The sequence below is a fragment of the Gambusia affinis genome, linkage group LG04, assembly GCF_019740435.1.
Source record: "Gambusia affinis linkage group LG04, SWU_Gaff_1.0, whole genome shotgun sequence".
In the NCBI taxonomy this organism is placed as follows: domain Eukaryota; kingdom Metazoa; phylum Chordata; class Actinopteri; order Cyprinodontiformes; family Poeciliidae; genus Gambusia; species Gambusia affinis.
Genome location: NC_057871.1, coordinates 23935169 through 23946427, shown reverse-complemented (window position 1 = coordinate 23946427; position 11259 = coordinate 23935169). Strand labels below are relative to the sequence as shown.

General features: G+C 39.8%; 1 protein-coding gene across 3 annotated transcripts; it reads right to left on the bottom strand.

Annotated features, from left to right (window-relative positions):
- Nucleotides 1-723: 723 nt before the first annotated feature.
- Nucleotides 724-7614, bottom strand: LOC122829771 (fibroblast growth factor 9-like). 3 transcript variants are annotated; one of them, XR_006370423.1, is made up of 5 exons: nt 6905-7614; nt 5864-6031; nt 5594-5757; nt 2180-2283; nt 1840-1872 (listed from the first exon to the last, which is right to left on the bottom strand). XR_006370423.1 is itself a non-coding variant. In XM_044114598.1 (3 exons), the coding sequence occupies exons 1-3, from the start codon at nt 7302-7304 to the stop codon at nt 1627-1629; spliced, it is 750 nt and encodes a 249-aa protein (XP_043970533.1). In that variant the 5' UTR covers nt 7305-7614; the 3' UTR covers nt 724-1626. The 3 variants fall into 3 exon arrangements, 2 of the variants coding, with proteins under 2 accessions (XP_043970533.1, XP_043970534.1); XM_044114598.1 differs by lacking the exons at nt 5594-5757; nt 5864-6031 and having other exon boundaries at nt 724-1872; XM_044114599.1 differs by lacking the exons at nt 1840-1872; nt 2180-2283 and having other exon boundaries at nt 4562-5757.
- Nucleotides 7615-11259: the final 3645 nt, after the last annotated feature.

Genomic DNA, 11259 nt, shown 5'->3' with positions numbered 1-11259 from the left:
TTTTCGATGCTATTTGGCCGGGGATATGAGAACCAGCTTTGATGTGTGCTCAAAGGATCATTGTTCTGTTAGACGCTCAATTTACCATGTAGCGTTTGGTTTCAGGTGAAGTTGAAGAATTTGGAAGAAGTCCTTAATTTTTATGGATTTTTTTTCTTTTTTTGGTTTGTATAATGCAACAGCACCGCTGACAGTAAAACAGCCCCATAGCATGATCATACCACCACTGTGCTTCACTGCATTATTAGGTTTGAAAGCCTCGCCCTGACTTCTCCAAACGTTCTTGTAGTTATTGTGACCAAATATGTCTCTTTGACCATGAGTCGTTTCTACAGACAGACAAGCTGGGAAGATTTTGGGAAAAGGTGCCTCTGTTTTGATCAGTGCCCTGTCAGTTCTGATTGATGTTACACTTGGGTCCCTGGGGACGGTAGTGTTCCAGTACCTTCCAGTTTATTTGATTGGTTTTGGTGGTTCGTGTTCTGCTGCTGAAAATCCTAACCAGTTCTTTTTTTCTTCTGAGTGGAATAGCTGGTCTGTTGAAATTGTGATTCATTTGGACGGTCCAGTAACATAACGATCCCAAATGGACATTTTTACACACATATTAGAGTTGTATATCAGTTTAGCAGTATTTAAGCGAAAAGCATAAAAACTTCATGTAAAAAAAAAAGAAAAAAAAATGTGCATAGGCAAATGTAATAAATGCAACAAAAAAATCTCTTTTGTTTTTCAGGGTATTTTTGTTTTATTTCATCTCATACCTGTAAAAATATATTCTTGAAATAAATAAATATATGAAATAAATATAGTGTGTGCCCTAAGGGCGAAAAAAAAACAACAACATATAAATAATAAAATCCATCAAAATGTTTGCCTTTTATCAACCAGACGCTCGCTGTCGTGACTGCGGACAGTCGGGTGTACAACAGGTAAATTCCTTCACTGAACGAGTCCCTCGTGTTTCAACCAAAAAGACCCGTCTCTCATTTCGTCATCCTCTCGAACTTTGCAGAGCAGTGGTAGTTTCTGAGCAGCAGCTGATTTCCAGAACAAGCATGGCTGCTTTCCAGTGCATAAAACTATTGTTCTTTTTTTTTTTTTTTTTTTTTTTTTTTTAAATACAAACAAGCCATAGCAGCCTCGGTAATGTTAGACAGAAAAAAACAACTAAAACATCTACTGATAGTAGTGGAGCAGTGAAGTCCCAGCAGACATGGCTGTGAAAGGCTACCAGCAGCTGGTGGTTAATCACACGACTATCAGATCCTGTCCATTTGAGCATGTATTTGGATTTTGTCACTGATGAAAATCCCCCCAAAAAAAAAATTTATCCTCTTGGCCACCAGGGTCTTTCCGTAGGCCAATGAGGAACATTTGAGGAACCTCCTCTGTGTCCCTTTGTTTGAGTCCACTTGCGTTTTTCTTCTCATATCCCAGACTTTTTTCCTTCCCTCTCCAACCCAACAGCGTGGACTACACTCGGTGCTTTCTTCGCGATCCTGTTCCGTCCAGATCCGCAAGATCCACCATCTCCAAAAAAAAGGAAAGGATAACGTTTGGCGCACTCAGTTGGCCTGTTTCGACCAGCTTTGGTTGCGTTAGGGCACAGGTGGCTTTTAACCCTCAGCTCTGGCCCAGTATGTCTCTGTACAGGTCGGGGACTCTCTCTGGGTCGACGGGCCTCGGTAGGAAGTGCGTGAACCTCTGATGCCGTCGCGACCTTGTTCCGTCCCGCGATGTCCCATCTTTGTTCAGTCCAACAAAGTAGAAGGCCCCTTTCTCCCCATGTCGGTAGATGTTTGAGGAGTAAGTGTTGTACCAGTTTTCCTCAAACTGCTCCCTGAAAACGCACTCCGCTGACAACTTTTCCTGTGAGAAAAAATAAAGGACGTTAACTTTGTGATGCAGAAAAAAACCCAACACTTTCACATTCTAAAATGCTTCAACTTGTAAAAAATGGAACTGAACTACTATCCACTCCACAGAGATTTGCTAAAAAGACAATTTGAGATGAATACAATTTTATAAAAATGCACAAGCATAAAAGCATTTCCATGTTTCCTTTTGTTAATTTTTGACAATAGAACCACATTAGATTATTGATCCGTGTAGATGGAGAGAATCATTCAGCAAAAATCAGCACTGAGTGTATGTTTACTAAATGTGTGATCCTTACCGATCCATACAGCTCCCCCTTGCTGTTCATGGCCAGGTAAAGGCCACTGTCCACCCCTCTGATACTGACCAGACCAACCGCAAGACTGATGAACTCCAGAATACCTGCGAAGGCAAAAGAAAATAGAAAAATTTACATCGAGGTTAACGTAAATGTGGAAGAACAGTGTCCATACGTATAAAACAACAACACAAGACTATAATGACCTCTGACACAGATCTGTCCCAAACCTTTAGCAAACTAAGAAGCTGCTTGGCACTCCCTTACCAACAGAGGGCCCCAAAGAGCACCTGAACTGTTACTCAAGTCACACATAGACAAGTTAAACAAATTTGTGGTGGTTTTTAAAGCACCATGTGTACATGAGAGCAGTGAGTGTGTAAAGACTTTCGGACACTGGTGGCTCTAGACCAGATTGAACACGAGGGGGCAGGGAAGGGTCCTTGTTTTTTAAGTTGAGGCACAAAACAAAGACAACGAAATAAAGAAAAATTATATATATATTTAACTGCAACATTTTAACTTTATAATTAAAATAAAAGTGAAAGTGTGAAGGCAAAACATGGTCCCAGCAACCAATCAGTTGCGTTTTCTGTTCCAATGAAAATCACAAGAAAGTGACTCTACAGCAGTGGTCCCCAACCCCTGGCCCGTGGACCGGTACTGGTCCGTGGACCAATTAGTATCGGGCCACACAAGAAAGAATTAAATATTTCCATTTTATGAATTATTTGAGCCTGGAGGATCTTTTTCTTTGAAAATCCTTTAACCGGATTCTCTCGGTTGCGCGCCAACATTGATCCCACAAGCATCAAAATGAGTAAGAAACAGATCAGATTCTTTGGAAAGTTTCTTTGTGAAGGGGAAAAAGGCCCAGAGAAGAGACAGGAGAATGGATTTATTCTGGTAGGTGATTCCCACATCCCAAGCTCTGCATGACATGGCGACCGGCTCGCTAATGAGGCAAGGATTTTCCAAACTTCTGTGACCACACGCGACACGATAAACGTACAACAGGTTCGATCGGTTCGTGTGTCCAGCCACACGGCAGGAGCAACACACCACACACGAACCGATTCCATAAACGTATATAAAAATGACCTTTACATATAATAATAAACATTTCCACATATCACCTCCGATGTCCACCGGATTCTCAGTTGCCATGTCAACTGTTTGGGATTCCCCTCCGTTCTTACGTCACGACGCTTTCTGATTGGCTACTTGTCACATTCAACAGGCTGCGTTCTGCTCCCAGTCAAGGAAAACCCCACAGGCTGCAATAATCGGGCCTAGACAATGTTGAATAAGCCTGATTTTCGATTGGGCGTATTCAACACACCACCATGTAACACACCACACACTGCAGGACGTTGTAAGACTGATGTAAAGGGAAAATCGGGGCAAAAATAAAAAAAGGTTGGTGTACCACTGCTCTACAGGGTAACAAGGGCACTGGCCCCTGCTAGTCCCCTGTCTAGACCCGCCCATGTTTTAAAATGAGGTTGAATGATCTCTGCTCCATGTTTCTTTAATATCTACACAAGTAAACGGCTGAGGTAAGGATAAAACATATTTATATAAAAAAACACATCCCATTTTTCTCTACATTTATATATATGTTTATGCGGTTGCATGTATAGATATTATTCATATATTCCCGCGGTAGAATAGCGCCCTGGGCCGTGAGCCATATCGCCCATCTCAAAAGTTGCCACTGAGCCTGAGACGCGCTGTGCTCTTGCATCAAACTGCGTCAAGAGGTGGAAGTGCCTGACTCGAGAACAAGAAGTTCCGCATCCCGGGAAGCACTAAGCGGTCCCCCCGCAGAAGTCCACTGTGATGAAGAAAAGCTGCTGTCCTGAACCTCAAAAAGGGAACACAGCAGAAATGTGCAAAACGCTGACCAATTCCAGCGTCTTTCTTGTCCCAGCGAGAGGGAAACCTTCCCTCTCGCTGGGAAACCTTCTCTATCCCCTGCTGAATGACTAGAACGTGTACGAGTGAGAGCAGCATCAGCCTTCATCAGAGGGATTAATGACGAACAAATGATCCTGCATGACTTGAGTGTCGGAGTATTGCGTGCTGTGATGTAAATGGCGCAGTCCAGCACTATTCCTAAAATGTCTAGTTTAAATATTTATTTATTTATTTTTAAAGTGAGCCCAGTTTATTAAATATAACCATGGCACTGCACAGATTTTGTCATTTTTATTTGTGTATTTATTGCGCTCTCCTTTACTATTACTACTGCTGCTGCTGCTACTACTCTAGTGCCAACCGTACACTGTAACAAATTGCCCTGTATTTTTACAGTATAATGCTGGCAGCAGGGTTGCCAGCATTATACTGTAAAAACACAGTACCCTTACTGTAATCAACTTTACAGTATATTACTGTCACAAAAGAAATCTTTTGATTACAGTGCATTGCTGTTTTTATCAGATTTACAGTAGATTACTGGCAGCTGTGTTGCCAGTATTTTACAGTTTTTCTATGGTATCATTACTGTTGAATTCACATACAGCTTACTACTGTAAATTTCCAATACAAAATAGAAACATAAAAAAAAACACTTAGAAAATGTAAGTTCCATCATGTCAACCAACATTTATTTGGGAAAAAAAAGCACCAACTCAAACATTGACTCATACACAGTCTTTAGTGGGCCACATAATAAAGAAGAAGGTTTTGAAACGACAACGTATGTGTGCCTTAAACCTAAACCTTTTCTACAAGTATGTTGAGGGTAAACTGTCCAAAGTAAGTCGTATTCTGGAAAAACAGTAAGAAAATCCCCATCTATTTTGTAAAATAAATTTTTTAATAACTGATTTAAAGAGTTTTTGAATAAAGCATGAATTGTGGCCTTTTGATTAATCTGAAATAAAATAAGTATGAAAGAAATTATGAAATAATGCATTGTACAACTCAGCACACTACTTTTTCAATACAAAATACTACTTTTAGAGGAAGTGAGGAACAATATGATGCAACATAAAACAAATGAAACATTTAACTTTCAATCTAAAGCATAGAAAAAAATTGCAAATTTTAGTTTGATAAAAATTTAAATGAAACATTTAGACTTGAATTTCCTTTAGGGCAAAATCAGAGCTCCAACTTCAAATGATAAGACAATGAAACAATATTTTATATTAAACATTGTGCCTGTACAGTCAAAATTACAAATTATATCTGAAGAACAGAATGTGGGACCCTTAACAAAATTTATGCTATAAATTAAAAGAGATGTCTAAGATTATGCTGACCTTTAAACCAAAAAAAATCTCTCAAGAACACTCCTGTTCAGGGATAAGTTGCCTTCATGCCTGTATAGTTTTTTGTTTGTTTGTTTGTTTTTGCGTGGAGGGGCAACCATATTTATAGCCTGGTTAGAAAGTTCTCACTAACCTATATGAAATTCCACTCGAAGTCCATGAGGTTTTTTTAGCAGAGTTGAAACATGGGGGTTGACAGTGACCAACTTCTTTTGAACAGTATTTCCTGTCCTCTTGGAGACGATCTTGCCACAGCTGGCCTTGGTCCCTCTTTCAGGGTTGATATCAAGAAAGTGCCTGAAAATGCAGTAATTTCAGATTAGCATATGATGCTTAAGGAGTCAGGATTTAAGGTGTGCTAGGTGGGAAAAGAGGGGGACGGACAGACGGACACAAACCTTACCTCTGGATGAATTCAAGTGTACATGCAGCCTCTTCTTGATATTGTAGGTGTAGTACATTGAAAACAGTGCAGCAAGCCCGGTCACAAAGGTTGGTTGAATGCCCTCACATACAATATGGCTCTCAAGACTGATCATCCAGTGCCCAGCAGTCACATGGTCTTTTCCACCTGAAAAATAAAATAAAAAAAATTATACCAAGTATTGTGACTTCTACAAATTACCTTTACCATTATTTCTAAAACAACATTCATTTAAAGATATTGTGTTTCATGCAATACAAATAAATCAAAACCTTGTGTCATCTGCATGTTATTGTATCGTATTGTCGTGAAAATCTTAAACCACAATGAGTTTTGTTTTTCTTTGCAAAGTTATGGCCATCTTTATTCATTCTCCAGTTAGGTCATCTTTCTTAACATTTCTACTGACAACCTAAGAACGTATGAGCTAAATCTAAAAAAAAAGAAGTTTCTACAGGCAAATAACTAAGTAACAATGAAAACGGGTTACTTTAATTAATTACCTTCTTATCTACAAGATATATCAAATAATGTTATGCTAGCTTCCTTATTACAGCATGACAGATTAACTAAGCTAACTTAGTTAGCTACTAAGTTAACTAAGTTAGCTTAGTAACTTTAAGCAGTACAGTCTGCTTAAAAATGACAACTGTATGACAACATCATCTAACAAATAAATTATGCTCCAACTTACCGGATTGGCTCATAAAATGCAGGATTCAAATGGATAGTCCTTGTAAAGAAAATTCTAGAGGTTGCTTCCACATGTCACAACAACGTGTCTTCTTGTGAAATACAGTAGCATTCTGTTTAAAGAGAGTCTCCTTGCCGTTGAATCTAACATCATTCCCAAAATGCAATACTACTCACAGTATATTACAGTATTTTATTAAAAACAGTAATAATTGCCCAGAATGCATTGTTTTTCACGGTGCAGTACCGTTTTCAATAGAAACAGTATGATACTGTTCAGTTTTGGCCGTTTTTATACAGCAATTTGTTACAGTGTACAGTCCCTACCGAATCTGCTGTGGTCTTTCCTGGTACCCTCCACTGTCCCGTCCGGATGGATCTCCAGATGGAAGCCGGTCCTGCAGTAAAGCTGCCGCCGCCTCAGGATCCCTTTCAGATGGCTCAGGTCTGCCAGGCTCCGGGATAGCCTCTCCGCGGACACCAGGTTCTCCTGCTGCTGGTGGTGCTGCTGCTGCGGCTGCTGCTGTTGCTGCTTCTGCTGCTGCTGCTGGTGGTGATGGTGCTGCTGCAGCAGCGCCTGTCCTCCCAGCATCAGTCCCGTTGCAGAGTTGTAGTCCACGGCCCCCGCTGGGGTGAGAACGAAATGCGAACCGACCGAAGCTGAAGCGGCTCCAAAGCTATCCAAAAACCCGTTGGCGAAGCTCCCGACCTCAGCCACTGCCCCCATCAGACCCCCGATGGTTGCTCGCGAGCGCAGGAGATCTGAGGTCCGAGTGATGAACGATGGTCCACTGGTTTTCTTTTCTTGTTAATATTTACCGGCGAGGATGACCCGGTAAAGTGACTAGAGAAGAAGAAAAAGTTGTGCGTAATTTTTTTTTTTATTTTGGCGCACCGCTAATTAGATTGTCATTATGGACGGTGCGGAAGGGAAGGGAGGAATTAAACTCCTGCGTTATGTTGACTCGAATGAGCTGCAGCAATCCGCTTCCCTTCCTCTCCTCTTCTTTTTATCCGCTCCCCTCTTCCTTCCTCACCTATGGATACTCCCCCTTTATTTCAAACCAGGGTTCTCTCTCTCTCTCTCTTTCTCTCTCTTTCTTTCTCTCTCTCTGTCCCCTGCTGAATTCACTTAGCGATTAAAAAAAAAAATCTCCTGCAGCAGAGCACAGACACAACTGCACCTCGCTCCTCAGCGCATTGGCTCGTATTCACGCACCGAGTTGCCTCTTTATGCAGAGTGCGCCCGGATCCCCTCGTGTGGCTCATTTGCGCCGCTCTCCTCCATCTCTCTGCTTCTCCCGGCTCTGCTGTCTCATCTTTGATGTCCCGTGTTTAGCGCGCTCAGACTCCTAAACCAGGGCGCGACGCCGGCGTACAGGTGCTGTGACATGAATTTGGATGTTTAAAAAATTGACTTGTTTCCGTTATATGCAAATGCTATGATCCAAGGCCGGATTTACAAGGACGTGGGCCCCTGGGCTGGAAAGACGTTTTGGTGCCTTTTTCACTGACAAGATATTTTTGCTAATTCAATTTATAGTACAGTACTAGTCTTAAAACCACTGATTATATCAATAGATGATGGTAAGTTTAGTACGTCCCAGTTGCTTCATGTTATTTCCACACACACACACAAAAAGAAATACTATAACGTCATGATTTTCTAATACTTAAGTATTGTGTATATTTGTAATGTGTGTGTGTGTGTGTGTGTATATATATATATATATATATATATATATATATATATATATATATATATATATATATATATATACTCACCTGATATGGACCTATGGCTCTTCTATAAAGTACAATGTTTGTAAAACACATGTTCATTAGGAAAAAAAAGTGGAAATTAATAATAATAGTGATACAAAGCAAATCTATAGGTCGCCCCCAAATATTGGAGCCCTGGGCTACTACCCTTGTACGCCCTTTCTAATGTCCGGCCCAGCTTATGTTCATTTACATCATTATAATGGCTGACAGCTGATGGAATACCACAACTAAACATCTCAGAATATTGCGACCAATGAAAAGTTAACATTCGATTTTAATATCAATGTTTCACTAAAGTGAGGACTGCAGGTTTTTAACAGTTGTCCAGCAGAGGGACATCGGTGTCCTCCACATGGAAGGTAAACCACAAAATCTATATTTTTGTTTTCTAAAGAGTAAAAGCAGAGCACAAGGTTTAGTGGAAGGAAAAAGTGCAAAGGCAGAAAAGGTGCAGAAGCAAGTAGTCGTTGCCGAATCACTCTGCCAGAACTCCCAATGGGGACTGTGGTGTCGATTTGTTTGATTAGCTGGCAAACTGCCCCAACCTAAACCAGAATTAGCGTTCATGAGATCAAACGGAAGATAAGACCAAGCAATACAAATGGTCTGTTGGTCAATTTCAAAAGCAACTTGGGCTTTATTTACACACCAGCAGAGCTGCAGCCTTATCACCACTGTACGGATGCAGCAATTTGCGCAAAAAGAGCTCCGATCAACTATTGATCGCACCCGAACATTAGCGCACTTTACATTATTAGCTGTTTTATAATAATATTTAATAATAATTGTATCTGATAAGTTTCACTTTTTAGCTAAATTACTTGCGAACTTTTCAACGAGATTCTAGTTTACTGAGATGAACCTACAGATTACGTCACCAGCGGAAACAGGTTAATTACGTGCAAATTTCAGGGTCACACGAGGGAGGAGTGCGCCACTCCACAACACCCTCGGAGTAGAATAAACGGATGGTGCGATGAGGTGTGCATGTATTTCTAAACGTGACATCGCCCCCATCCTAGTCGTTTTGCAGCCCCGATTTCCAAATGACTCAGGTGCAGCGGGAGTCGAGAGGAAAGCCCCCGTTTGCGTAATTTTCGCACTCGGCCGCTGATTTACTGCTTCTGTTTCATGTAAGACAGCCGCACTTTTACAACACACACAGACACACACACCTGTGCAAACGACTACACATGACTGTCAATCCCTCATTGATCTTTCCATCATGCTTTGAACAGGGGAGAAGCCCATATATACACCTATCTTTAATTGTGGTCTTAAAAAAAAAAAAATCAAAGACGCAGCTTCAAAGCTTGTAAGAGGATCAACAACTCGACTATAGCTGCGTGTTTGAACTCCAAACTTGCAAAATACCCAGACACTTGACACTTGAAGGACTTGAGGGTAAAAAAAAGGGAGTACCTGTGATGCTGATTCTTTTGTAAATAAACGGATTTTTATAGGCTTATGAATACTGGACTTTGTCTTTGAACGCTAACCAGATGGATTATACGGACTTTAGATTTATCTAATTGTGGAATCAGTTACCAGATGCATGTTTTATGGGCCTACCAGATTGTGTTAAACACACTTATGAAAAAATACAATGCTTCTAACAGACGGTACATGTGTTGTACACAAATAGAGGAGTTACAGCATTTGTTGATTTTGAAGTATTTATGCAAGTGCATTAATCTAACAAATCTAAGGTCATCCAATGTAAACGTGGACAATAAAACTTTACATGGTCTGCTAGATGTAAAGACAAATATAGTGGCCACTATATTATTTTCTGTGTCTGTATAGACAAATTCTACACGTGTCTATACATTTAGAGAAATATAGTATAGTACGTAGTATTGCAAAAGTATTACTAATTACTAGACTACTTACTAGTAGTAGTATTATAGTATTATAGTCAAGTATTTCATTTAGATTTTATGTGATAGAACATCAAGTAGCATGCAACTGTGAAAATGAAGGAAAACACAGCAGCAGAGTTGTGGCAACCTCAGTTATATTTTGGTATTATTTTTCTTTTATTCACATTAATGCATTACCTTGTGTTGGTGTGTCACATACAATTCCCATAAAATACACTAAAGTGTGTATTAGCAATGTGACATGTGAAAATGTCCCAGGGTCATGAAAACGTCAGGATTAAAGAATAATATGTTTTTTGTTTTTTTTGACTAGACCACATAGTTTGTTTTGTAAAACAGAGAATGCAGCTCCCATTAAAAAAAAGGTGTAACTTTGACAAAAGTAATTAAATGAAGTTTATCAAACTCCATACACTTCATACATTAACTCAGATACATTTAATTTGATTCCTTGTCATATTTTTAAGTTGAAAACACGTTCTCTTTTTTTTTTCAGTCTATATATCGAGGGTGGGCATTTCTCGTATCGTCCATCATTTATCGTCATAAAGGTCTTATCACGATACGATTTTTATTTATCGTCGTCATGATAACTTCCAATTAGTTATGTTTTAAATCCCCTCAAACTGTGCGTATTGTTGGGATTGTTATTTCCACTATTTTTTTCTCCACTATTTGTCTAATAAAGACATATCAATAAATTTGACAAAATGGTTAAATGCAGTTACTGCGTGCATCTTAGTCACATAAATCACACTTCTTTATGTGGATAAGTGTCCTAAAGAAGCATGTTATAAATAGGAATGTTTTTCAACAGCAGTATCTGTGTTTGTGGGGCTATAATTGATGTGACACATACATATGTATGAAATCTTTGTTTGTTACAGTTTAACATGAAGTCATTCAGCTTTTTGTCCAGGCTGGTTACAGAATCCCATATGTGGAATTGATTTTGGCAGCAACACAGACTTGCGCTCATGTACTTCCACAGCCTCTGCTGCCGCCCCGCCTTTT